The 27,812-nt window shown below is 49.4% G+C and overlaps 8 protein-coding genes across 8 annotated transcripts; 3 read left to right on the top strand and 5 right to left on the bottom strand.

Moving 5' to 3' along the window:
- Positions 1 to 221: 221 nt before the first annotated feature.
- On the top strand, positions 222 to 586 carry FSUBG_702 (uncharacterized protein; the record flags this gene model as incomplete). The annotated part of the gene is made up of 2 exons (XM_036685281.1): positions 222 to 409; positions 466 to 586. 2 exons carry the CDS (start codon positions 222 to 224, stop codon positions 584 to 586), a joined length of 309 nt encoding a protein of 102 aa, XP_036543719.1.
- A 303-nt stretch (positions 587 to 889) lies between these two features.
- On the bottom strand, positions 890 to 3,888 carry FSUBG_701 (gastric mucin; the record flags this gene model as incomplete). The annotated part of the gene is made up of 2 exons (XM_036685270.1): positions 890 to 1,778; positions 1,832 to 3,888. 2 exons carry the CDS (start codon positions 3,886 to 3,888, stop codon positions 890 to 892), a joined length of 2,946 nt encoding a protein of 981 aa, XP_036543718.1.
- A 4,208-nt stretch (positions 3,889 to 8,096) lies between these two features.
- Positions 8,097 to 9,381, bottom strand: FSUBG_700 (transcriptional repressor rco-1; the record flags this gene model as incomplete). Its single annotated transcript, XM_036685259.1, has 3 exons — positions 8,097 to 9,071; positions 9,123 to 9,291; positions 9,344 to 9,381. The coding sequence occupies 3 exons, from the start codon at positions 9,379 to 9,381 to the stop codon at positions 8,097 to 8,099; spliced, it is 1,182 nt and encodes a 393-aa protein (XP_036543717.1).
- A 374-nt stretch (positions 9,382 to 9,755) lies between these two features.
- FSUBG_699 (chromosome transmission fidelity 4) lies at positions 9,756 to 12,377 on the top strand (the record flags this gene model as incomplete). Its single annotated transcript, XM_036685246.1, has 2 exons — positions 9,756 to 11,615; positions 11,670 to 12,377. 2 exons carry the CDS (start codon positions 9,756 to 9,758, stop codon positions 12,375 to 12,377), a joined length of 2,568 nt encoding a protein of 855 aa, XP_036543716.1.
- A 7,857-nt stretch (positions 12,378 to 20,234) lies between these two features.
- On the top strand, positions 20,235 to 22,198 carry FSUBG_698 (uncharacterized protein; the record flags this gene model as incomplete). Its single annotated transcript, XM_036685235.1, has 5 exons — positions 20,235 to 20,593; positions 20,645 to 20,743; positions 20,799 to 20,866; positions 20,924 to 21,340; positions 21,390 to 22,198. The coding sequence occupies 5 exons, from the start codon at positions 20,235 to 20,237 to the stop codon at positions 22,196 to 22,198; spliced, it is 1,752 nt and encodes a 583-aa protein (XP_036543715.1).
- A 544-nt stretch (positions 22,199 to 22,742) lies between these two features.
- FSUBG_697 (uncharacterized protein) lies at positions 22,743 to 23,360 on the bottom strand (the record flags this gene model as incomplete). Its single annotated transcript, XM_036685224.1, has 1 exon — positions 22,743 to 23,360. One exon carries the CDS (start codon positions 23,358 to 23,360, stop codon positions 22,743 to 22,745), a length of 618 nt encoding a protein of 205 aa, XP_036543714.1.
- Positions 23,361 to 23,835: 475 nt separating this feature from the next.
- FSUBG_696 (thermotolerance membrane Dlt1) lies at positions 23,836 to 25,116 on the bottom strand (the record flags this gene model as incomplete). The annotated part of the gene is made up of 1 exon (XM_036685213.1): positions 23,836 to 25,116. One exon carries the CDS (start codon positions 25,114 to 25,116, stop codon positions 23,836 to 23,838), a length of 1,281 nt encoding a protein of 426 aa, XP_036543713.1.
- A 564-nt stretch (positions 25,117 to 25,680) lies between these two features.
- FSUBG_695 (nuclear envelope protein Cut11p) lies at positions 25,681 to 27,647 on the bottom strand (the record flags this gene model as incomplete). Its single annotated transcript, XM_036685202.1, has 3 exons — positions 25,681 to 26,595; positions 26,645 to 27,453; positions 27,509 to 27,647. 3 exons carry the CDS (start codon positions 27,645 to 27,647, stop codon positions 25,681 to 25,683), a joined length of 1,863 nt encoding a protein of 620 aa, XP_036543712.1.
- Positions 27,648 to 27,812: the final 165 nt, after the last annotated feature.

Genomic DNA, 27,812 nt, shown 5'->3' with positions numbered 1-27,812 from the left:
CTTAGTCTACGCTACACACGCTTCATGCACGAAGACCTTCCTCATCGATGATAACCAAGTCGATATACGTCATAGATCAACCACTCTCAGCCTGATGTCATTCTCAAGACACGTTCTCAACATAACAACTTCATTTACAGCAACTCTCTCTCACCAATATATCTGCGCATAATAAAGACATCATATCCAATACCCATCTCAATTCTTCACAATCCTTCAAAATGGCCAGCGTCGAAAATCAAGTGTCAGAGCAGTCCGAAGCTCCCCTTCAAAACGACAATGAGAACGCAGAGCAACTAGCTACCCTTGCAGAAGGCAAAGTCGCCGATGCAGTAAAGGGAACGAGTACCAGAGATAAGCCTCGCAAGGATGATATCAAGATTGAGGATTATGCCTCTGAACTTGACAGGTTCGTCTCAATACCTATATAGCTCGTTCAGTATACGGAAGCTAATGCCATTCTAGAAAAAAGGCTGAGCAGGCCGAGGCCAGAGAAGAGATCAAGGCACAGAGAAAAGCAGGTGTAGATGTTGACGGTAGTCTTGCACAGGGCAGACTGAGCAATGAGGACAACAGCAGTGTCTAAGTATAATTACAACCCACTTCAATTATTGAAGACTTTATGTAAAGATAATCTACAATTATTATTATTATTATATCCCATAACTGCTTAAGTCCCTATCACCAGACCGTAGACGGAATAAAAGATTGACAAACATTACTCTATTAACAAGAACATCATGACTTTTATCCTTCTCCAGCCTCCTGCCATCATTGTAAATCCTCGCCCCAAAAGTATCAACAAAAGAAAATGCCGCATTGGGCGAGATCATCACGTCATTACAGCCATATTTTCTCTCATGGCCATTGGTATTCGTTCTTTCTGAAATCAAGACAGGCCGAGGAACTTGAGTGCCTTGTGAGAGTTGCCTTTTCGCCTCTCGGCCTTATCCTCGAGGAGCGGCATAATCCGGCGGTCTTCTTGATCCCAGTCACTATCATCAACATACATAGTTAAGATCGATCGAGAATCGATCGCGGAAGGCTTTCGCTTTGAGTATGATCGACTTTGCTTGCTTCTGGAAGACTTCGCTGTCTTGGCTGTTTCAGCGATGGAAGGAGTTCGGCTCGGAACCACAGATGACCCTGATAGTGCCGCTCCCAAAGACGCCCCAGGTGCCGGGGACATGGGCGGGCTATGAGTCGCCGACGGCACACTTGGGAAAGGGGAGAAGGTTCCCGTGATAGACGGCGGCTTAGACTTCTTTGGGGACGGCTTCTTGGGAGGCTCGTGAGGTACATAGAAATCAGAAGTCTTGGACAGGATCCTCGAAATGGTCGCAATAAAAGTTGCGATTTCCGCATCATTTGCAGTTGACGTGATGAGGAAGTTGGCTTCAGAAACCTTTACGTCATAACCAGAGCCTGAGTTTTGTGGAAAGGTCTTCCCGAAGCGCCCAACAGGTCCTTGTTCTGGGCCGGTGATGGAGTTTCCACGTAGATGAGTGAATGGAATGCTCTTGCTGCTGGCATCGACGATCTGAGCCACCTTCATCAACTCCACTCCAACAAGCTTTTGAAGAGCCAACACCGTCGCAAGATGCTCAGGCGGGTATTCAAGGAGAAGATACCTCACCTCTGCATGAAGGGCAAGATACGTTTCGAGGTGTGGAATAATGAGAGTCGCAAGTAGAAACGAATTCGCAAAAGGGTTGTCTTTAGCCTGGCTGGCCAAAGGCTGGGCCGTATATGCCTGCATGGCATTGGCAAGAAGGTACCTGCTCAATGTGAGTTTTAAGCAACACAAGATGGAGCAGAGTCAAGTACATACCTGAAGTCCAATCGGCCACTTCGGCTCATACCATTGCATTTTGTTCCTAGCTTCTCAAGCTGTCCTGCGATGGCGCAAGTATAGTCCCTCTTCACACCTCTCTGGGCTCCAATAGCTAGGATCTGGTCGATTCTATGGCAAGGCCCACGGCTGTTGTTACTACCAGTCTCCCAAAACACTGGATTCCACAGTCCTTCAAGCTCTGGCAAAAGGGAAAACTGGAACTGCCGATAGCCTTGAGTTTCTGGGGGGAAGTGCTCCTCGAGGACAGAACGCAGTGAGTTTTGTACAGCGATGGCTGTTTCTTGACCATTAATTCGAAGGTCGTGAAACTTGCTATCGACATCCGAAACCAGGGGTGGGGGAGTCCGAACTGGTGTTGGAGGCCGTGCAACCTTGAGCTTAGGCACAGTTTGGACAGGCTTCTTGTTGGGCCAGACTGGCTGATTATATGCGAACGGATCATATTCATGCGAAAAGATGGATTGGTCGGTGACAGTTGACTCCTCGTATTGGCTTTCTGCGCAGCTTACGTCTGTGATAGTGTTGGACTCAGGTGTTCCTGGAACCAGAGCATTTTCCTCGTCTGTTTCGGAAGTAGGTGAATAAATAGCCACGGGAAATTGGCCTATTCTAAGCCCATGGGTGACAGAATTGAGCAAAGGCTCGGGGACCTCCTCCCTGAAGTGCACCACCAGGTCTTCCATGAAGGGCAGTACTGCTTGGAATGTCTCCTTTGGTCCAGAAATGTGCTCGGCATCAGTACCTCTATCCACGTACGATGCCCGTGCAGGCTTTCGCTTCTTCTCCAAGGGGACCGGAGCCACTTTGATGATCGGGAGATTGGTTCTCACGATAACAGTCCGGGGTTCCTCTATGTAGCTGCGTCTGTTGGAAACGAGCTCCTTGGGGCTTGTAGTTATCGTCTGTGAATGCCGATGGGCCGTCAACAATTTTGGCTCCGGATCACTCTCTAGTTGCCGTGCAAGTCCTGAACTGGCTGCAGAAACACAGAGATCACGATACCTGGGACTGGCCGGGTAGATTCTGTCCAGAGACTTGACTCGAGATAGAGTTGGGCTGCGGCCTGGAGACCTCATGTCCACTAATGAAGCTTCCCCGTACACGACATTATCTGTGGACGGGATGCTCAAAACGTCGGACTTTGGGCTCAAGCCTTCGAGGGCAGGGGATACAGGGGCAGCCATCAAGCCGTAGGCTTCGCCAATACAGCTGGGAGATGTGAGGTAAGAAGCCCTAGGTGAAGGAGACTGTAGATTGGAAATATCATGATAGATGCGACCTGCAGACCTGTCATAATGCCTCGCGGAAAACCTGCAGGCTTGGGGTGAGTAAGAACAGCCCGGAGCTTCACCAGCTGTACTCCCACCTTCATCTTTATTCGCGGCACCAAAAACAAAGAATGGGGCATCATCTCCGAAGTTGTCCTCATAGCCGTAGAGCGGCAAGCTGTTACTTCGCGGACGGGGCGTGAGGGTCAAATCGAGTTCATTGGAGGGTTGAAGTGATGCTGTTTGTCGGTCCAAGGCGTCGGCAGCTCGCATAGCTCGTGTTATGGGATCTTCGAGCTCCTGTTCTTGGTCTCCTTCATCCTTCGGTTGATGCATATCCTGCCTTCTCCAGTCTCTAACTGGATTGTCCAGGCCCACCACTCCATCCTTAACTAGCTGGTTGAATAGCAACTCGGCACGGCAGTAGTCTCCATCTGTTTCGTAGTCCATGATGGCTCTGATGCAAAGTGTTCGGGCACTCGGAGTCCCACCGTTCATAAACACGAGTCGCCTTCCACTTGCTGTTGAACCATGAAGGAAAGCTTGAGCAGCTTCGTAACGAGCTACTGTGGCCTCATGGATCCTCTTGACATAAACTCGAACGTCTGAACGGTTTTCTAAGTCCCTATTGGAGATATAATTTTGAATGCTGGGAAGTATGAGGATATGTGGCGAAGTTGGAAGCAGTCGTAGCTGTGTTGATATCGTGTCTACATGGCCTTCGAAGGCAACGACGCTTCCAAGGAGCTTGTTGTCGGTAGACATGATGAACACTGGAGGCGCCACTGATTCGGACGATCTCCTAGTAGAAAGAAGGAATAGTAAACGGGAGAGGTCGAATTAAAGTAAGGGATTGTGCTGATGGAATGCTTGGTCCGTTCGAGGGTGTGAAAGGGAGCAGCCGAGAAACTTTTGGTATGAAACACGCCCAATTACACATAAGAAACTCTATCCGATGATTAGTGAGGTCGACATCGGAATGGATAAAGAAATGGTCTTACAAGGGTATATCTCAAGTTGAATGATAAAATGCGCTCAGATATGAGACGTGATGAATGTAATTAAAGATCCCGGCCTGGGGAGGAGAGAGGGTGAAGAAAATGATGCTCGTTCACGAAAGGCAAGAAACGGAAGAGGAGGAGTAGGGACTTTGAGGCAAGTGCCATCGAGATGTGAACTGGAAAGAACGACCTGAGAGTCGGAGGCAACTACGACTAATATCTCATTCGAGGCAGGTGCAGGTGGTGCAGGTGGTGCATGCTCTATAGGTAGAAGCTGCAGATCAAGTCGCCAGTTCTTCTCCACTGCCAACGGATGCCGACTCCTCTAATTCCACTTCAACTCGTTCATCAGTCTCCATACTTAGTATCTAGGGCCCTGGGCCCAGGATTTCAGGTCGTTGTTGAACCCTGCAAGAATCGGGCTACCGCAGCAGAAAAGCAAGCCACTCTAGCGATTTACTGAGAATCTGTTGGGTCTCCATACATCCACGAAGGAGCCCCGACGAACGAACAGCATACTTACTAATTAGAGACGCAGAGACCCATTCCGCAGTTGATCACTCGTCACTGCAGGGTTGCTTTTGGGCTTGTTTAGCCTCCTGAGCTGGAGCCAAACAGAACAATGCCGATATAAACTGGATGGGGGGTCCAAGCTTCGAGGTCGATATCAATGTCCATATCCGTACAGAGGTACTGTTGGAGTGCCTATCCTATCCCAGCCGGCTGGGTTATCAGGCTGACTGGGACGGGACTGGGCTGCTCGCAACTTGGAACCAAGCTATCGGGCACCTGCAGTAATTCTCCCTTATTACCTCCAACGCATTTGCCAAGTATGCAGTGAGACCACTCAGCATACGTAGCGCAAATACATTTGTACACCAATTGCAATACATACATAGATACACAAGGTAGCGAGGTCCTTGCGTGTCGTGTGTCTGGGGCAGAGAAACTGTTTGCTCAAATTACAGGGATTGACAGCACCCATGTCCTATGTTCCATGTTGCAGCTCACGGCCCAGTCCCACAATGCAAGGGCTCCCGTCAAGGATATTCCATGATCCAGGATCTGGTCTAGGCTCAGCTGAGACGCATTATCCCTTTATGATGTCTTCAACTCAAGTATGGATTTCGGTCGCGATTCGGTCATGCACAACAGAGCTTACCCCTCTACTCCATGTAACATATCATATCGCCGACAGCCATTATCATCATTCGGCTGTTATTACCCGATTCCTCTTAAGATTCAAGCCCCAAAAAGAAACACTGAGCTAGAACATGAAACACAGAAACCGGATATAGCTGTCGCACGTTCTAGGTAGTTGGCATTGGACACTGAGCGTATTGCAGCCTCTCATGTCATACCAGCCAACCCATTTTCGGCTTCCACGCAAGACTTCCAAGCCAGTCGGCTTAAGCTGGCCTTTTACTGCGGCTACACACGATACAGGGCGAGGAAGCAACCGGCTCGAATCCTATTTGTCAAGCGTTGCACGGTAAGGGGGAACATTGCAGTGTTTGCTATTTCAATCACCACAAGAGCTTCGACTCAATCTTGAACTAATCAAATGGAAAAGGGAAAGCAAGGTAAGGAAATATAGTACTCCGTAGTCCGTACCTACGCTCAAGCTTCTAGCAATGTGGGCCGTTCTATACACCGTCGATCGCCCCACGTCAATTAACGGGTTTCAAATTCTATTTTGGCCATCATCATCCGAAAATCCGAAAATCTCATATGGCAATCGTTGGCCCAAGTTCACAATGCTGATCAGCATGCAAAACGGGGCGGTTGAACTTTGAATCTAGGGTCTTGGTAATTACCTCATTTACCGTATACAGGTGGTGCTCAGCGCCATCCGTGGTAGTCGATACGACACGCAGTAGACCGCAACTATCGAACAGACTTTTAGCGTCGTGGTGATGCCTGAATCAGTCATATGTCTCGCGATCTCACTAGATCCCTTCGACAAGGGTAGCATTGACATCAACCTCGAGACGCTTCGCACCACGCGGCTATTTGACCCCCCACCTCCCGTAGTTTGTTTGCTTGCTAGTGTGACTTGCCAAGTCCTAGAACGACAAAGGAAACGACTCCGGAAGCACTTGATGATAGCTTTGGACACAGTAATCGATACTAGTTATCGATCCTCCTTGGGCCATACTCGACCGCACCGAACAGCGATCGTTTCGTGACTGTCAGAAGGAGGATTGGGAGTATGAGCCCGCCTTGCAGCAGCGTCTTACGATCCTGCAATGCCAAGCATCCTGCGAACTGTTGCTGCTCATGCAGTACGCGCTGGTAGAGGGCAATGGGCTCCGACTGTTCGGACTAGGGGCCTGCATGTCTTACCAGATCGAAGTTTGGCAGGCATCGTCATAACGCGTGCCGTGCCTGTGGCTTATGGCTATCGTTTCATTTCAGTATACGTACAAACTTTTCTCATCTACGACACATCTCCCCAGATGGCTTATGCTCGTTTCGACAATCATCACTCAGAAACGACGCCGGTGTGGGTAAAAAGGGGACGTCTTTCCCTTTCCCCGATAAACATAACACAGCACATACCGATTATGTTTTTATGAATACTGTGAACTAACATGGGTACAACAGATCCACTTGGGGACACAATCGTCACTGAACAGGGTCCAGGATACTTACGAGGCGGAGAATAGACAGCGTACTTCATACGCAAACTTAACAAATTTGCAATCTTGGGTAATGGCCAGGATGTCTGAATATGGCATGCCCGTTAGCAAGGGGGCCGTCCAGTCTTGGCCCATAGAGATGGGGCGTTGGATTTACAGTGCATGAAGGAAGCTGAGTAGATCAGCTACAGTCGAATGAATGGTACGGTGACATTGAAGATCTTTTCCAGATCTTCATTGACCAGCTGGGAGCCATTATTGTTGACAACCTACACAACCTACACCTCGGGCTTGTGGCTTGTGGTAAACTTTCAAGTTAAAGTTGCTCGTGTAAGCCACGAGAACTACGAACCTCAAAACGGAAATCAAGTTCGTTTAATGAATTGTGTAACTCCACGGTTTCACAGGACGAAATATTGAGTTCAAGTCCGGCAACAATCCCTGACACCAGGCTGAGTGCATCAGTGAGTGCCTGATATACCCGTCTTTGCTCTGTGTTGCGTTTGAACAAAACAACATCAGTACATATTAAGGGAGGTGTTCTATATTTTCAGCTGTTTTCAACCATACCAGCGCTTTGTGGGTTCAGGCAAAGCTACACTTGCATCTCTCCTGCAGGATAACCCCTGCAACGCCGGCAGACAATTGCTACAGTATTAAGCAGACTATCAGCGCTGTTTGTTATGGCCAGCGCTTTGCGGCTGAATCAAAAGCAAGTACCACGGATAATTAAAACGTGACGAGTATGTGATGCGCTGGGGATCAGATCCTGCCATTTGTGATAACATATTATCACTTGCCCTGTCCCTGTTACTTGGGAATATATTTCCTTTTCCCTAACAGATCGTTGTATCCCAGTTCAAGGAATTAGTGGCCAACACGTCAGAGCCATATGAGACATATTCCTCTCTGGTGTAGCTATGCTGCTTCTGGTTGGCCATCAGCGTCAAGCCTTGTAAACGAATACAAGGCGGCATACGGATACAAGGTTACTTTTTAGTGTTTGTCTCTGCACATGGAAAAGGAGAGGTGCCGCCAATACAGGCCTCTGTCTGAGAGCACTTGCACACGGAGTCTTAGACACGACCCAGGCTGTCGTGGCTCCGAACAGCGAGTTGAGACCTACGGTTACACGGCTTGGATGCGGCTTTCCGTCTTATGTTCTGCAGACAAAGTCGAGCTGAAATTTTGTGGCACGATACGCAACTCATGGCAAGTGTTTCAGGGGCTTGAGCAACACCAGAGGGACCGTGAGAAAGACGGCGGTCAGAGCCCAACTATTCTGAAAGGTGGGAAAGTTATGTCAGTGTTGCTATTTTGCTGAGGTGGTCTAGTCGTCCATGAGTTCTGCGAGCTCGGCTTCTTCCTCGGCCGTCAACACATTGCCACCCTTCTGTTCTTCTTCCTTTTCGGGTTCTGCAGCCTTCTGGATCTTGACAACGACCTCGTCAAGCTCAGACTTTCCGAGCGGCCATGTGCGGACAGTACCGTCGATACTAACACTGCAAACCTTGCGAGGGGTACCGTCGGTGTCCTGGAGCAGAACGAGGTCGGTGACTTCTTCGTAATGGCCAACCAATGTACAGTACAGTTTACCAGATGAGCGATCCCAGACCTTGACATTCTCATCGCGGCCTGCCGTGATGACCCATTGGTCTGTTACGAGAACACCTCGTACATAGTCCCCGTGTGTGAGCGTGTCATCAGCGACAAAGTTCCTTGAACGTGCCAGGCATTTTGCAGTTCCATCAGCACTGGCAGTCCAGAGATCTGCATCCTCACTCATTTGGTCAAAGACAAGTCGGTAGATGCTGGTCTCGTGTTCCTCAATGGTAAGTCGCTCAGCATCGGGGCGGTCGGAGAAAGATTCGGGCAGATGCTCGTAAGTGTCCAGGGTGACCTTCCACCGTCGGATGTGCGGGTCGCTGCCTGCGCTGGCAAATACGACAGTGGTAGGATCGCTGAGTACAGGATCGATGGCAAGGTGCTGGACGGCAAGCATTGTCGTGGTGGGATCTTGCAGGGTATGTAGTCGTTTGCCCGACTCTACGTCCCAGACGAGAATCTTCTTGTCGGCACCTCCGCTGATGAGAATGTGCTTGCCTGATACGGTAGCACAGATGATGGTCTTTACAAAGTCGGTATGGCCGCTGAACTTGCGGCCAGATTTGGCGGTCTCAATGTCCCATGACCAGATGTCCTTGTCCCACGAGCCTGCAAAAACCGTCTTGTTATCTTGACCTCCTGTTGCAAGGCAAGTCACAGGAGCTTTTGGTCCACGGTAAGTTGTTTTGGTCTCCGAGGTCTATAAATGGTTAGTGGATGTAGGTAGGTTCATGAAGGTATCTAGACATACCTCGAGGTTGATTCGGCGAACAGCGCCAGCAGACTCAGCGATGAACACAGAAGTGAGAGGTGCAACAGGGTCTGGGACAGCTGCAAGGATCTTGGACTTCATAATTACGGGATCGCCATTTTTATTGCTTGCCTTGGCAGCTTTGCGTTGCCGCGAAGCTTGAACAGCACTGTAGGTTTGGTTGGTTATAGCTTTGTAATTGGAAATACGGCTGTACATACTCTGTCTCGAAGAAGTGATCACGGTCTGCAGATTGCATTTTGATGACCAGGGTTTACAAGCGTTATAGCAACAGGTTCTGGTAGATACTGTGCTTGTGGTGAGTCTAACTCGTGATATTGTCTCTTGATCTAGGTTAGGTTAGGTTAATAGGTAGGTAGGCAGCTATAAAAGAGTTGGAGATCTTAGATTTAGGTGGGAGTTGAGTTTTAGTGGAGCTAACTATCCCCTGTAAAAACGGGACGCGGGGTCTTTCCACGACTTTAATTGCGACGCGCTCAGACGCGTCCCCCGAGAAACGCCTGTCCCACTTCTAAACCAACCATCACCCATCATTGATCGCCCTTTTTCTACATAGCAAATATTCCATTGCTTGTTCGTTTGAACGACTAGAACAACATAACATCGGCGACCATGGACTCGACAATTGCTTCTAAACCACGGCCTCGGCCCGCCCATACACAAGGAACTACTCGCTGCGCCTACACTCCCGATGGAACTCGTCTCGTCACAGTCGGCTCCAACAACACGATTCGTCTATACAAAACAGGCTCTGACGGAGAACCGATCAATATCGATGATTGCCAGGAACAGAACATGGCTGTTGCCGCTGGCGACGAATTCTTTGTCGTTGGATCTGAGGACGGCACCGTCAGTTTATACTCCCTCGAGACACATACCTTTGAGCGCTTCCTTACTCGAACTGTACTACCAATTCGCGATGTTGCATTGTCTAGCGATCGCCAATGGTGCGCTGTGGCAAGTGATGAGTTGAGTGTCAAGATTGTAAACACAAAGGACATCACACAGGTCAAGCACCTTCGAGAGCATGCCCGGGCTGTACGAAATGTTAGCTTCGACCCTCGAGGGCGATTGGTTGCACTTTCTGGCACCGATGGAATCGTTTACGTATATTCTCTCACAGCCGAAGAGCCAGAGCTGATTCGAAAGGTGGATGGTATCATTGGCGCTATCGACGGAGACAGCGAGACTTCAACACGCGTAGCATGGCATCCAGATGGTCGAGCATTTGCCGTACCAACACCCGTTCGAGACATCCAGATTATCTCCAAGAATGATTGGGAGAAACAAAGAACTTTCGCCAACGGGCATTTGGCTGATATCACTGCCATCGCCTGGTCGCCCAATGGTGCCTTGTTGGCGTCAGCGAGCAAAGATGGAAAGGTCCTCATCTGGGAAACCAGGACACAGTCCGTCATTGCAAGATATGACTACTCCAATGTCATTGACATTGTGTGGCACCCTACCAAGAACATTCTCTCCTTCACAACCACTGATGGTGAAGTCTACATCTACCCAGACTTCCTAACAGACCAGTTCTCGCCTCTGTTAAAACTGGCTACTCAACCTGCCCCCTTTATCCACGACCCCCTTGCCGAGTTGTCTGCAAACCGAAGGCCGCCTCAAGTCAACGGTCAGAAGCAACAAGGTCTGCCAACGAGACCCCGAAGGGAGTCACTTGGAAGTCTCGACTCATTTCTCGAAGGCGGAGATGGATATGGTGACGATGACTTTGTGGAGGACGATGACGGTGCTGGATACACTGTTGGACAAGGCCAGAAACGAGCTCGGGACGGCGATGATGGACATGGCACCTCAAATAAGCGTCGTCATATGCTTGAGCCGCAATACCACGAGGCATTCCAACCAGGAGCGACTCCCTGGCGAGGGAACCGCAAGTACCTCTGTCTGAACCTGATTGGTTTCGTCTGGACAGTCGATCAGGACTCGCACCACACTGTTACAGTTGAGTTCTACGATCACGAACTGCATCGAGACTTTCACTTTAGCGATACCTTCCTCTACGATAAGGCGTGTCTGGCTGAGCATGGCACACTCTTCTCATGCCCACCTAAAGATGATGCCCCTGCAGTCATATTCTATCGACCACACGAGACATGGACGCAACGACATGACTGGCGCATTGAAATGCCCAAGGACGAAGCTGTGACGGCCATGTCTTTGAGTGAGTCTTTTATTACAGTCACAACTAGTGCCAACTACGTACGAGTATACACCCTATTCGGCATGCCATATCGCGTATATCGACCCAAGAGCACACCAATGGTGACATGTGCAAGCTGGAGGGACTACGTATTGACTATGGGCAATGGACCCATGGGCGCGGATGGTAACACTCGCCTTCTGTACACCATTGAGAATGTAAAGAGAGATGAGATTTGCCAGAATGAGGACACAGTAGCACTACCCGAAGGCGCCACACTGAAGAGCGTCTTCTTCTCGGACAATGGTGTAAGTTTTCTCTATAGGACTGATTATGAGGAACCGGACTGACCTACGATCTAGGACCCCTGTATTTATGACTCAACAGGCACTCTACTTACACTTCTTCACTGGCGACAGCCATCAAGGGCATCATGGGTGCCTCTTCTAGATACGAAATTGATGGAACGTCTAGCATCAGGTCGCAAGAACGAGTCCTACTTCCCTATTGCAGTGGCCGACAACAAGTTCCACTGCATCATTCTCAAGGGTGGTGACCAGTACCCCTATTTCCCTCGTCCACTTCTGTCTGAGTTCGATTTCTCCATCCCTATAGCATCGGCACCTAAAACCTCGAAGCGCAAGGCCCGAGAAGGATCCGAGGATCTTGACATGGCCGATGGCGATGAGGATAAGGATGAAGAAGATGATGGTTCTTCAGAAACTCGAAAGCTCGAGCAGCAGTTTATGCTTCATAACGTGAAGGCAGCTCAGCTCCGAGATCTCATGGAGGCTACATCAGGCAGCCACACACTACGCTCGCAGCTCTCACGTCTTGAACTCGACATCGACAAGACTCTTCTGCAACTCCTGGCGGTTGAGTGTCGTGAAGGTGAAGAGCGAGGCATGCGGGCATTGGAGATGGTACAGCTCATGCGGGATCGTACAGGCCGCATGATGGAGGCTGCTGGTAGAGTAGCGGAGAGATATGGAAGAGCGATATTGGGAGAAAAGATTCGTGAGGTCGGTGAGAAACGGGTTGGAGGACTGGAAGATGATGACTTTCCATAATGTCAAATGTGACTCCGGATGATGTCGTGATGTGGATTTGGATTATGTATAGCATTGGAGGAGCATATGACCTCGTGGTTCGCCTTCAAACATGATAGATAATGAATATCATATATCAAAGAAGACCAATCAATTATCTCAAGCTCTGTTGTTGTATCACTCTGGAATCACGGTTTTGATTACAACTCCAGCTGTAAGCAGACTCATTATGTGACTCGAGGCCTCGAAAAGACACTGCACTGCTAACGAGATTGTTGCTGAATCGGGTTCCGGACACAACTGATATGCCTACATAACCCAGGGGAGGCAAGAAGACTTGGGCCCCTCTATCCTAAGTGATGAGAAGATTTAGATAAGTTTAGTCTATCTAGACAGACATATAAGCAAGTGAGCTTGACGTCAGAAGTCCTCTTGCTCCCCGGGGACAACCTATTGCCCACACCCATTGAAACTATGGCGAGTCATGATAGCTTCGATATATAAGGAAACTAGAACTGCTAAGTGCTTCGAAATTGCCACTGACCGAGCTTCCCTCTCATAACTAGTCTATGTATCTCTATAACTTGTATTCATTCTCAAGCCGGTGTCCCAAAATACTCACGAGATAGTCAACCGATTCTGTGCCCAAAAGGAGTTGATACTCAGGGGTTGACAGTTATTGTCAATACATGGATGTACCATGTCGAGTATTTCTAATCATATCAAAATTTTGCTTTACCCTTGTGGAAATGCGACGGATGTTGTACCCGCGGGAGTTGATGTCGATCATGATACCCTGAAAGTTTTGACTATTTTTTTTTTTCTCCCGTCAGCAAGCAACGTTGAACTGTCGGAGATACAGTACACGCAACGTATGCTAGGCGTAGCTTCGCACCGGTCCGGCCGAAAGAGAAGGAATTCCAAAAGAAGGAATAAATCGTGAACAGAGATTTTTCCGCTGACGAGGCGTCATGGATAGAGTAACATCGTTAGTGTGCACGGGTTCAGTGTCAAACGATAGTGTCTTAGTCTTTGATGAACCAGGTAATGCAGCAAAATCAACTGCCGAAGAGCCAGCAAAGCTAGCCTTTTCCTAGCATGTGAGTCGAAAACATGTTCGCTCCCTGTACAAATTCTGAGGAAACGGCCCAAGGGTCGGATATATCGAGCGTCAAAAGCATTTCGGCCGGAGGCGCCCAGCCCAAAAGGTCGAGCTAATACCGACAGACAGGGTCGGATTTCGGAATACGGCCTATATCAGCACAAGTTTGTAGTGAAAGCGGAGTGGCTCAGGTACGCGGCGAATATGAAGTGCCATAAAACCTGCCATCGGAAGAACCGATACTGTCCCTTGGAGCGTTCTCGAACATTTCGATAACCACAGAACCTTTTAGCGCTCATGCAGTTTCTGTCGTGCATACATAGTAACACGACCAACTTCAAGTTGGTAGGGGAGTGACGTGCGCTGCCCTGTCTTCCATGTCCTCGGGTTTTGAACATGAGCCGAAATGCATCCCTGTTTCAGCCCGTTCCCCTTTTATTATCGTCCCGTTTCGGACAGAGCGCCCATAACCATGTCCGACGCCCGATGAGAAGAGTTGAACAAGTATATTACAAGATAAGCAGCCTGCAGTCATGATTTCATGCGTAATCTGGGAAAACGTTAACCGTGACCTGAATCGCGAATGCCTAGCTAGATGCCACTAGTCAGTCATCACAGATTGTAGCTCGATATGCTGGGATCTTGCATCAGGGGACGGGACGATCTGGTCGTGCAAACTGGGGAAGTGATAGTCGCTTTGCTTTTGTAATGGGCCTGAGACGCATCAAGTATCACTGAGATGATGAGCGCAGTCCGACAAAAGGACAAGCCGTTCTACGGATGAGGACCACGTAGTATGTGTGGAAGGTTATGTCAGATCCTGTCATCATTTAAATAACAATACATTCTATGTTGAGAGCAACCGATAGAAGATTTAGTGCAAGTTTCTGCGTAGTTCTTGCGCCAGTATATCTGTCAAGGTAAAATGACAGAATTGCATTTCAATCCTCCGACTGCGTTGTACGTAGTGTGTTGGTTCCGAGTTCTGCCTGAACAGATCATGAGTGGCCGAACATTATCGGGTTGCTGTTGAAGTCGGCCCTATGACAACTCCCTGCAGTAAAAGCCTTATGAGCTCCTCCTCTGACACAGGGGACTTGTATTCTAAAAATGCTGTTAAAAGGACCCAATTCATCGGTTCGAGGCTTGGCATCCCACTCTTTTCGGGATGGTGGTCTGTGATGAGTTTTTGGGTTCACTGGCTGAAGCTGGTGGCGAACCGGCGTCAAATCTTAAATTGTCTGAAGTCAAGTTCGAGCCGTGGTTTGCTCGCTGTGGGGGCTTGTGGCTCTGAGATGGAGGCCTTGAATGCAGTGGTGTTGCCATTTGGTACGCTTTACCTAAGTTACGCGGGCCTGTTGTGGAACGCTCCCACGATTATCCAAAATCTGTGTTATTGAAATATTGAGAATAGACAGGGTGACGTTGTTGAGTTGTTGGTTCTCTAATGCCATGAAGCTCAACATTGAAGCAGACGCACGAGGTTGAGAGCCGTATTGACATTGATTGGTTGCTGATATCAGAACATATGTAAAGTCGGGGGCGTGTACAGTTTACATGAGTCGAGAGCCTGTGACTTGTAACTCAATAGCTGCCTGTAGTGAACCCTGTAGATTGTTAACCTTGAGAAATAAGGTCAAATTGCTGTCGATCAAATTCAGCTCGGCCAGAGACAAATGACCTTCGTACGCGAAACGGGGATAGACAGCCTATCAAGGCTTGATCTGTACTGGTCAACACACAGCATGTTGGTCCCCTATAATCAAGACATCAGCCGGAGTTGGAGTTCACAAGTTCGGTTTCCCGTTGAAGCTGAAAATTCTTCATTCCGTGGTTGTCACTGGCTCTCGCTATCACCGAAGCTAGAGATCATGGGCCCGAGGCGGGAATGTTTTCGGGACTGTACAGCATAGTGTACGGAGTAGTAAGTATTGAAATTGAATGAGAACGAGTCATCATTATCTTGCAAATCGCCAGCTCGGTTATGCTCAACCGTTGATGATGCTACATACCTGTTGCGGGGAAAGCTGATGCATTGACGGCATTTGTTCAAAAGCCGGTCGATGATATTCGCAAAGACCCATGTGCCCCCATCATACAACAAACTTAAAATGCCAACCTGTTGGAACTGTGGAGCTGTTACACGAGAAACTGATCAATCGGGATGATCTAGAACACAGTATAACAAACGATTGCGATGTGCTTAGAGTGTTGCTGGTGTTTGCCCATGCTTAGCAAGTTGTGGAACGTAGGTGAGCCTATTCCAAGAAGAGAGGATTAAAATCCACTTATCAGGCGTCATTCTGAGAATAGTTAAGGTACTCAAGGAACCTCAAGAGAACATGCGAAGAAAATTTGAATGCCCGTTTTGTTTTTTAGAATGAAGCTTAGAACCCGTCAAACGACAGGGTTCTAGGTTCCAGACGCTGTAGGCAACGGTCAGTCTCTGTCACGGTCGGCCGTTGACAGAGAACGTGGTAGTTTGCTTTTTGGATCCCGCTTTGATCCCCTAGCTTGTGTTTTTTTCGTCTGGACCAGTGGACCTGGCCTGGATACTAGCTAGGGGAAGTTGTCCGAGATGCAGCCATAGATTTGGTTGTTGAGGCCAACAGACGCCATCGCCAAGGTTCGACTAGCGGAGAGAGCTAAGGTCCTTGATCACAGTTGAAGTGGCTCGCGGATCGTCATAACTTCGACAAGCTGTCTGCAGGGATAGCTTCTCTAGGTAATTTCTGACTCTGTGGGCTTGAATCAGTCCTGAACGCCTCACCTTAAAGAGCCGGGTCTAACATAAGTGATTGGATGCTGAAGCGGTATCTGTATCTTCGTAAACTTTGCATGTTTCATTGGGAGGAGAGTTGGAAGTGGAGATGTAAGCTCACGCTCTCGCTCTGGCCTTTGAATGAACGTGAAGGCTGAGTTTCATATTAGCGTTGAGAAGCAACCAAGCCAAGTAGGTGTACCTTACAACGGGAAGGAAGCACGGGGCACGGCCGCACGGGCGACGGGCCACGGAGTAGAAGCCGGACCACGGGCAGGAAAGCACGGAGCACACAGAGGTCTTGCATCTGATAGGTTGGGCAACTTTGGGAGAGAAAGTGCTCCTGCCTCCTGCCCAGCTAGGAAATCAAAGACTGTTTGAGGACTTTCAGTGAAGCCAGTGTTTAGCACCTTCCAATGATAAAGCCAAGAGGAACAAAAGAACCTCACATGGCCCGACGAAAGGGAAGGAGCATAACAGTAACCTCGAATGAGACGAGAATCATGTGACCGTTTCTAACATCTATCCGTGCCTGCATTAGTTAAGTTCAAAGTCAAAGTCGGAGCAAAGCTAAGCACACCACCAAGATATCCATCCCTAGAGGTCATTCATCAGAGAGGAGAGGCTCTGATACAACATGCACAATTATTAGAACCCCTTTCATTCGGTCAGCCACCAACACAAACTCTTCGGTTACCATTTGCGGAAACTGTACCCAGCTGGACAAGGGTCAACCAACAGGGAGACTTGTTGATCCAGGGTCATCCGGGCCGTCCATGTTGATTCAGATCCATTCCCCATTTACCCAACCGGTTCACTACTAGAACCCGCCCGCCATCTCGTCTCTTCGATACACTATCTCGCGATCCTGGAGAGGACTTCTATCAAGGGCTGCAACATCACCCTCACCGTGGTACCACATGCGGAGCCCTGTCATGCTTAAGAACTACCTAGCAGAGGGTCCGAGCAAAGATTGACCTGAGATGATGATACTCCTTACTGCTTCTTGTATCCCGTAATTACGGATTATGATGAAGACGTGTGGTTTATCACAGAGCCAGAAGAGCATTCTGTATGTCCAATGACGATTGATGTCTTCCACATGTTGGTATTGGTTCACTATCACGAACCATCAGAGCTATTGCTTCTTATGGCATGGACAATGATCATGCACCACATTTCCGATTTCGCAACGCGGTTTTGCTTCCGACTAAATGATCGACCCTCAGAGCCCCATTATATGCAGCAACGTTGAGGCTTTTCCTATGGTTTTTGACCACGAGGCTCTCGGATTCAGGCACAGAGAAAGGAAAACCTTTCGAGCTTTTGATGGGGACGATCAACATAGCACCCAGTCACGAGCCACACCTTATAATCTTCTTCAACATTTCCACACGCACATTTGCTGCATCCACTGGTGCATCTACCGATGCAGAAAAAATGGTCTCGGCCATTATTGAATGCTGCAACATACCTGAATTTCCTCTTTCTTTCTTTTCAGGTATTGTCGATGCCCCTTGAGACACCCTCTTCGGGCCATCGAGGCTGGGCGCCACACATCGCACTTTGCCTCCCGGCGTTTCCAGACGCCAGGCTGCCACACCGTGTATGTGAGAAGCGGCATGGCGTCGTAGCAAAGGATGTTGAATGTTCCGGGCCCTTCTTCAGGTAAGCTTTATCTTACCATCTCCGGTACCGTTTGGAGCAACTTTCTCTGACGGGTTCTTTATCCCAGATCTGTCGCTGAAGCCGCCACTAGATTTCGGGGACTGTGCAAGCGGGTGTTGATCTTGGCGGCGCTATACCGGCTTCTACCATTGTTCCATCTACTAGACATGTCAAAGTCTTGGTTGTCGCACTGAGACGATTGATGAGTTCCTTCAGCCTGGGCGCTGGAACTTCATTCCAATGATGGGGCCATGATGGATTATGCCATTACTTGGAGCAGTGATCCAGAACCATGGATGGCTGCATTTGGCAGAAGTGAGACGTCTGTCTTTCAGCTTGTCACTGCAGTCAAAATTTGTTCCAAACGGTGATAGCATTAGAAACCAAGCTGCCGTACATACTTTGTAAACTCCGTTCCTGGGCGTGGGACATCTGGAGGTAAGGGTCTGAAGGAAAGGGTGCAACAATCGATGCACGCTCATGCGGGTGAGGGGGTGCCCAGAAGGTCAGAGGCTGGAGTTGGTGTGGGTGGGCTTCTCTTGGAGACTCAACTCATGGCTTTCGATTGGATCTCAGCTGGGCTAACCTACATACTCTCCTCCGTAGGTAGCCATGAGTGTCATCCCCATCCCCATTCTATCTCCATGGACTCCTTGCTTAGCCATGCCCCCAAATTTCCAACCCCGGCGCATGGATCCAGTTGATATTGATCGCATCGGATTCCTTGCAGTTCCAGAAAAAGAAATCAGTCCTGCCAGCAGCTTGCCAGGCTTCTTTCTCTCCTCTCCTCCTCCTGTCTTTCTTTCTGTCTTTTTCGAGACATTCTGTCAACAGTACCTTGCAACTTTCCTATCCTTACACAATACCATTGACTCGGGTTTAGCTAGAGTGTCTTTGCTCCCTGCCTTAACTCCCGTGCAACCACTTTCACTACCCACCAGCAGGTACATTCCCGTCTGTTCCTTCACAGTGCACAGAAGCTGCTTTCTGGCGCTCAGCCCTTTCTTTGCCTACTCCGACCGCCACTCGCCAATCTTTTTTTCGGCCCTGTCCTGAAGTAAGAGCTCTCCCCGCTTGTTCCCACGCAGGTGTCATTGCTAGCAGTAGCCCCGACGATTCGTCAGTTGTGTATTACTGGACGGGACAGCTTCGACTCCAGAGTTGAACCAAGCCTAACTAAAACTTCTTCATCAAGACAGCCCAAACACTTGATCATCGCGGCATCGCCGAGCTGTATCGAACGCTATCAAGGATCTATCCAGTGTTTCGTCTATCTTTACGTCCCTGCCGTGGTTTTGCCCTTTGTCCGAGCAACCTATCATCTGCCAAGATAGACTCAGCGACAAATCTCGGCTTCCCTCCCCCCGCCTTCTAGAAGGTGGACAAGAGCCCTGAAAAGGCCCCTATGCGAGGCTGATCAGCAGCAACTATCCTAACCAGGGTGTCACCTAAAACCAACACTAACCTTAGTGACCGACCTCCCTAAAGCACTTGGCTTGGGGTTTGAGAGCTTGTGGTCTTGGCCAGTCTAACTGATTCAACCAACGACCAAGAAGAACCTGGCGGGCCCAGCTGCAAATCGCCGTTCTTGTCTGGGCTATTACCACATCCCATTCTGTCGTTCGTTCGCCTGTCTTCTCCTGTCACCTTTCTCTTTTCCAAGCTCAGGACTGCCCATTTCGCCTACCAACGCCGGGAAGCGCTTGAACAGACTTGGGCTGAGTTGAGCTGCGCTGCGCGACATCAACCACTGACTCGTTTTTGCGCCCTGAGAATGAGGTAAGCCTTTAAAGACTTCACTCTGTTGTGTCTGCACAGTCCATTCCGCGCCCATTGATCGCATTGTATCGCATCACGTCGCAAGTTGCCTACCGATCTCATGCACAGTATGTATGGTACATACATACATATATCTCTTTCAAGATCGGTTCCGGTCCCGACTCCGCTACCACTCTCCATCGCCTCCTCCCCCGTTGTCTCTCGGCTTGTGATCCACAGTCTCGCATCCGCGATACCGTCTCTGTCTCCGGGTTTTCTTCCCTTTACAAAGCTTTACCTTACTTTACTCTTTTCCTTTCCTGCGTTGTCGTCTCAAAGTTTAGCCGCTACACACCCTCATTTCTTCACACCCCCATCGGCCGGCCTTGTGTTCACCCTCCTACCTACTTTACTTTCCTTGCCTACATCTACCTTATGTACTCCATCCTTTAACCACCCCGTTTCCTTCCGTCCTCGCTTGTTGTTCGCTTCTCCTTGCATCTTTCGTTTCTTCAAGAGATAGCAAGCACTGTCCACCCTGATCCCGGCTCGTCTGTACATACATGACCTTTCCTGTCGACTAATCATCATGGCTACAGCGCACATGGCCGTCAGGACTGAGACCTTCCCACATTCGAATTCAATTCCCCATAGCGAGTCAATGGGTGCTCGCATTATTCCTATACCAACTCCCACGATCAAGATGTCTCCTCCAAGCAACGGCGATCCCATGGAGATCACATCACCTGCCCCATCTTCTAATGGCAACAACAACTCCGATTCCGATGCCAACGGCAAATCTAACGATCGACCCAAGAACTCTCCCGCTCCCGATTCCAACAATGTCGCAAACAATAACTCCAATAGCATGCCTGCGCCCCCGCCGGCTGCTGCTGCTGTACACCAGCCTAAAATCGTACAGACAGCCTTCATCCATAAGCTCTATAAGTGAGACCGCACCGCCAAGCTTTTCACGATAGCTTGCTAATGTAGCGACAGTATGCTGGAAGATCCCAACATCCAACACTTGATTTCATGGTCTGCGAGCGCTGAAAGCTTCGTTATGTCGCCCTCGGCCGACTTCTCAAAAGTTCTCTCGTGCGTCCAACACATCCATAAACTGGCTACTTTGCAGTCGACTAATACCGTTCAGTCAATATTTCAAACATACCAATATCTCTTCATTCGTGAGACAGCTGAACATGTATGGTTTTCACAAGGGTGAGTAGTAGAGCATACACGAATTGCGAGTAATCGCATTGGCTAACTTGCGCAAAGAACGCGATGTTTTTCACACTGGAAATCCTGATACAACGCTCTGGGAATTCAAGCATGGCAATGGCAACTTCAAGCGTGGCGACCTAGTAGGTCTACGTGAGATCAAGCGTCGAGCTAGTCGACATGCCTTGGTGCACCGCGAGAGCAACTATACCAAGCCTGCAGCATCCCAGCCAGGCACTCCGGCCGAGCCTGTACCTATCCCGCCAGACAGCGCCGATGCTCGAATGCTCAATATTGAGCATACGCTCTTCGACTTGAGTAATCGCCTGCAGAGGAGCGAAGAGGCAGCTCATTATATGCATGTCAAGAGCCAAGCCGCAATGGACACTGTGAATCGCCTTCTTCACTTCAATCAGGAGCTTTCAAGACACATGCTGTCTCTTGTTCCGGCTGAGAGTCCCATTTCTCGTGAAGGTGTGTACTACTAGACGAAAACGCGAACAATAGCTAACATTGACTTAAGTCATTATTCTACAAGGCGAAATGCAAAGGCAGGCCGAAGTGCTTCGGACCCTCGACGAGCTACCCCAGGAGGCACCTTATACCGGCCGACAACAGTATTTTGCAAATGTCGAGAACGCCCCAGTATCACCCAGACAGCTTGCCCAGGACGACCAGAGACGAGGCCCTGCTCTAGGCGTCCCGCCCGCACGCGGCCAGAATTTTTATAAACCACCAGTTCCTTCCAACCTATCTAGCAGCACTCGCAGGCCATATGGCTCCATCAGCGGAAGCAGTACTACGCAGTCGTCCCCGCTACGCACAGGACCGCCTCCACCCCCTCCTGCTCCTCATCCTCTATCCAATGTTGAAACCGTTCCCGGCCCCGGCAGTCTGGCCCGTCGTCACACTGCAGCCGATATTCGAGCCCATGGCTGGCAACCAGCTCCCTCTCCCTTCAGTACTGGCGCACCCTCTGGAGCATGGCCCCCCTCGCCTAGCCGTGTAGCCCCAGAAGACCAACGGATCAGAGACTCATTTTCAACATACTCGTTGCAAGCTGCGTCCCAAACACACCCTCACTCACGCCCAACAACGCCACCACCTCCATTTGCAAATGGCGGTGGTGGTGGCTCCGACACATTCGGTGGCTGGTCGTGGGGATCTGCTGGCCGTGAGAATAAGAACCTTGCCGTGAAAGATCACTCAGCCCCCCCTACTCGAAGGGGGAGCATGGCTCATATTCTCAACCCCAGTGACACTGCGGAGCGATCAGACGAGGATGAGGACCCCCGAGGCGACGACGACAGGAAGCGAAAGCGAATGCAGTAAATCACATATTTAACCCTGATTGAACCGTGGGACCTTGAACCCCGAACTATGGGCGACCAACTTCAACACATCATATACGTACATACACATACACGGGCTCTGTACATGGACACTTGCTTTCCCTTCATCGGCATTACATTAGGCCATAAACACATTTTTGATTTTGATGGCGAAGAGACCGCCTACTTGGAGTATAGGAGGACATCGGATAGCTGGCTAGAACAAGGTCACGGAGGCTCTCTTCATTACAAGCGCAAAGCATAGCAGGATACCATGGAGGGCATTTTGTTTAATCCCATGGAATTGATTAGTCCTTGTCGAAAGGAAAGGGGGGGCAGATTTCGGCACACCTAAGAAATGGAAGTTGTATTCTTGGGAGGAGTTGCATGGGTTGGTGCAGGTATATACCATCAGAAGACAATATTATTCTGACTAAGCAAGTTAAATTTTGATCCTGTTGTCTCCCTTTTCTGTTAAAAGATGCTGTCAATTCTTCATGCCTGTATTGGGTGGGTATCGTGATATGAAACTGATATAAACGTTCTTATGCCTCTGCCTGTGCTACCGCAGGTGCTGTCTTTTGCTTCTTGTTCTTCTTCTTGTTCTTCTTCTTTCGCTTCTTTTCTTTGTGCCCATCGCCCAAGCTAGGTTCACCCTGTGCTGCATCGTCTCTCATATCCACATCCACCTCGGCCTCTCCCCCGTTCTCGGACTTCTCCTTTTCCTCAGGCGTAACAGGAGCAGTCAGATTCTCAGATTCAGGCTCCGGTTCAACCTTCTTCTCCTTCCGAGGCCTCTTTCTTTTGCCTAGTGCACTTCGTCCAGCTTCATCCTCACTCTCACTCTCCTCAGCCTTCTTCTTGAGATTGCCCTTGGAATCTCTGTTTAATCTGCCCCTTAGAATTCTCTCCTCTTTTGAGTTTGCAAACTTTTGAACGTCTTTCTTCTCAGGAACATAGCCTAATCCTTCGTTTGGTCGTGCACCACGGGTGATATCGTCATCGTTGTCGTCAGGTAGAGTGCGTCTCTTGCGCGGTAAATCACGAGTAAGAGGCATAGATTTTCCTATGGACGTCCTGGAGGCGAGGAGGAGTGAAAGAGTGTTTGCGATGGCATCGCGGTTTGTTGCGACGGGGAAAGGTTGGGGGTGTTCAGGAGCCATTGTATATTTTGTCGCGATCAGCTGTAATAATGCTAGTGAGCGCAATCCGAAGAAGATCTTGTAGAGGAGTGCCTTGAAGTAATTAGGGATGTCGCGAGAGTTAATTCATCATTGCTTCAACTGCCAGGATTGGTGATGTTTGGGGTTGGTGGAGAGTTTCTGGCAGAATAATTTCACATGCGCCAAAAAATGCGGATGCTTATCTTATCACTTCTGGCACCATGGAATGTCCCTGATGAGAAGTTCGACTTCAACATGAGAGTTCATTTTCGCAACATAAGGTACGATGATTGAAGAAACATGCGGATTTGATATGCTACTGTCTTATATAAAAATAATTTAGAAGATATATACTAGAATTAACTAAGATTAGGAAATTACACATTCTCTATCCTGTAACTGTGATAATACTTTTTGGTCATAAATTCGTAAACGTAAAGAGCCAAACCAATCGCCGCACCCCCAAAACAAGTCATTAATAGCTAGCCGTTGTATCTCTCAAGCTGAGGACGTAAGGTAGGTCTGTCGAGTCGTGCCGTGTCGCAAGTCGAATAACAGACCCTGAGCTAGCTGATGACTTGGAGCGAAGGCTGGAGGTTGATGGTTGGCTCATGGGGTAATGACGCCGACTTCTCGCAAGACTATTATTGCTGAGTCTTCGTGATATGGACCCTGGCCCTGTAAATCCGCTCCTCACGCTGTTGGGAGCAGTCTCATAAACGTTCCAGGTATTCGTGGATGGCTGTCGCCTTATTCGAGCGGAGCTGCTGATGCTAGCGTCTGAGGGAGCCAAGTTACTGCGAGACGTGCCCAGCCTGGATCTAGCATCGTCATCGCCATCGGTGGAGGGTGAGGATGTATCGTCTTGCTCGTCCAAAAGATCTGGATCTAGGGGTTCCATGGCGCGAAGAATCTCGGCAAAAAGATGCATAAGCTCCTTAAACTGAGCATTGGAAATTGGTCGATTTGAGAAGCGTGCGTATTCGTAGTGCGAAAGAAATTCGATAGTGGTCGAATCCATCTCGATCACCCCCAACTCAGCCAGGTGAACTACGTAATCGCGCAGGCTCATATTGGCGGTTCGCTGCAGAAGAGCTACAGCGTCTGGGTCCAGCAAAGGCGGGTTTGTATCGGAGGTCGGGTCAGGAGGTGCAAGAGTCAAAGCCTTGCCCTCGATCAAGTTAGGAAGTTCTGATAAGACAGTGGCGTACTCGAGGTTCGGTAAATCGGGAGCGTTGGGTGAGGACCATCCATAATGTTCGATATCTCCCCAAACGGGCTTTTTACGAGGGATCACAACCACCAATTCCTCCGCCGGACCACTGGGACCATCAAACCCCAGCTTAACCCTTGTTTCGACAGTTTCATCATCCGGTGCCGTATTGTCTGTTTGAAGCCTGGGGCGCGATTCGTATGCGATCGATGCACTTCGCCCAAGACCCAGCGCGATTACTTTATAGACAGCCGAGCGAAGATCCCCCTTCTCGATTGGCACCCATCCTTTCGGTATCGACCCAAGATCGGTCTTGTTAATATATAGACGGGTGATAAAGACGAAGGAAATGATGACAATGGCGAGAACGTAGGCGGCGGCCACGATCCAGATGTTGTAGAGCTGTCGATTTTGGAACGAACGATGAATGGCGTCGGCAGGGGTGGATATTAGCAGTCCTAGAAGACAGACATAGAGAAGAAGGTAGAGGGTTCGATAGACGATTCTGGCGACAAGCCGTCGATGAGAAACGGGAGACGCCATATTCCCAGTCCATGGGCACAAGAAAGCCGCAGTTGCGAATGCGCTGCGATACTATGCGATGCTACCAAAGGGCGCTATGACCGGGATCGTGAGTATAATAAGAAAAGGGATGGAGAGTGGGACATGACTAGATTAAAGAAGAAGCTGAACGAGTGAATGAAGCTAATACAGTGAGTAAGTGGTGTCACTGTAGTTGTTGAGGGGGTTGGGTTGAGAATGGCATGTCCAAAAGGCGGACCTATTTGGTGATGATGCGATTCATGTAACCAGAGTTGGATAGAAAGAGGTTGGCAGTTGGTGAGGACCCTTGAAGCTACAGTGCGTTTTGAGCACGGGTACTGTGTTTTGATACGGTACAACTGCGGCCCCACCATCTTTAATTGCACTGCATTAGCTTCAATATGTGAAGCTCCCGTGCATAGGTATGTAATTTATACATACTATTATTAGAGATCCATGGATAAAACATTTGCTCAATTGCTTTTCTCGTGTTCCAAATTGTTACAATGGTATCATAATACATTAATATCCTATCCGATATGCCTGTGTTTTACATCATATGACCTATCGCGCCACTTCTGCCATCTCAGACTTCTTTGTAGTCGCAGAAGCCTCCTTGGCCAAGCGAATATCAGTCAGTGTCAGTCTGAGGTCGCTGCTGTAAGGCTCGAACTTGGCCACCACTTGTTGCAGAGAATTCTTCAAAGCATCCACAACTTCTTCCACCTCGGGGCTGATCCTCTTGCCCGACACATCAGTCCAGTGCAGTGGGAACTGCAGGCGGAAGGCCTCCAGTTTCTTGATAACTGAGGTGCAGGTTCGGATAATGTTTGGCACATCTCTGTGCACGTTTCCAAACTGATCCTCTGCCAAGCTGTGCACCGAGAGATGGTGAAGCACGCTGATCGCGTTGATGCAAAGCGTAGGCTCAGCGTATGGGGTACCCAGCACCGCAGCAGCAAATTGGGTTCGGAAATCTTGCTGGAAAAGGGCAGCCACAGTGTCTACCTCCATCATTTGGAGAGTCCAGTGTTCAAATTGGCTCTTTATGTGATCGGGAGCAATAAGTTCCTGCTGCTCCTTTGTCAGGGTCATGTCCTTGGCCTCTTTCCACCTCTTCTTCACGATGGGGCTCAATTTAGACACAGGAGACTCGCCAGGGGATCGTGCAGCCTGTCCTAATCGCTTCTCAACCTCACTAAGCATCGTCTTGGAAGCCCCCGGATTGTTGAAGATGGGATCGTCGCGAAGAGCAGCAGATACTCGCTGCTTGGGCTCCGGGGCCGGCGCAGCGGGTGGTGCATCAGGAGCCTTGCCGTAGGTATCAATTCGCGTCTCGATGGATTTGATCACTTCCATACAGATGGCGCAAACCTGGGACCACATAGGTCCATCCTTGCGGTCGATGTCTTCGTAGATAGCCTGTCGACGGGTCTCAAATCCTTGCGCAATAATTGCAAGCTCCCACATCGCGAATGCCTAGATACGATTAGAAATGACCATGGAATGCGTGCGTGACAAATCTCACCTTGATAGAAAGTTTCTTGCTCTTGAGACCGTTCAGGAGACTGCCATTGGGGTCCTTGGACTCGGAGGTAAGAGGCTTGCCGTTCTTCAGGGGCTCCTTGACCATGAATTTTGAGAAAGCAAAGTTACCAATATTCCATATCAAATGCACGAAAGTCCCTGCCTCTATGCATCGGAAAAGAAGCCAAAGATCACTCGGCCAACTAGGCGGGAGCATGTTGGTCTTTGGCAGGTTATAGAAGATGCGCAAGAACATAAGCGCCCATCCCCAGATGAACGATCGCAGTATAGTGTAGTAAAGAATCAAGGTGACAGGCAGCGCACTAGCAGCGCCGGAAAGAGAAGCGCCGAATGTTGCTGGGACTGCAGTAATCAGCAGCTTCAACGCGTCAGGCTGCTTCTCGTTCTTGCGCTTTGACGATGCGAGGACCAGACGATCGGTGTCCTTTCGGTAATGGTTGAAGGTTTGAGTTATGGCGCATGAAACCATGTAAGCAAGCAAGAAGAGGGGCCTCTCGTTCAGTCTCGCACGGTCAAAGCTGAAGTACGTGATCCAAGAGAGGTTTGCCGCCTTGGGCATTGCCCACAGGAACACATGGCTAAACAACAGGCTGGAAAAGCCATACCAAAACAAAGTCTCGTATGTTTGAAGCTGAGTGATGGTGTTGCGAAGGGTCTGGAAGCCGGGGCCAGTGGTTCGTAGGCCGACGTGGTAGTTTGCTATTCGGAGAACGACGATCGCAAGGCCACATGTGAAGATGAAGGCGGTTCGTACGCCAACAGGGCCGATTGGAAACCAAGACCAAAAGTCTGAATAATGAAATTTAGTGTCGGCGCAAATGAAAAGTCAATGAATTCGACTTACAAGATTTCCAGCCGTCCAGGACGACCGCCAGCAAGTAGGACACAAGCAGCAAAACAGTCGCCGTAGAAGTGAACCGTCTGTGAAGAGCAGGCTGCAGAAAGTCCTTGTAAGGTGCTTTTCTAACCGTGGTGGGCGCCATCTTGACAGCGCATTCCCGGGATAAAGAAGAGCTCGAGACGTTGTTGGGAGATGATGTCGTGGGTTGGTTCAAAGAGAGACTAACAATGGAAGCTCTAAGCTCAAGCCCCAAGTAAATAATAAAAATCTCCAAGCAGCAACGACTTGCTCGCAGAAACGCTAAGGT

This window comes from Fusarium subglutinans (genome assembly GCF_013396075.1).
Source record: "Fusarium subglutinans strain NRRL 66333 chromosome Unknown NRRL66333_c0000003, whole genome shotgun sequence".
NCBI lineage: Eukaryota > Fungi > Ascomycota > Sordariomycetes > Hypocreales > Nectriaceae > Fusarium > Fusarium subglutinans.
This window is presented reverse-complemented; position numbering and strand designations above follow the sequence as displayed.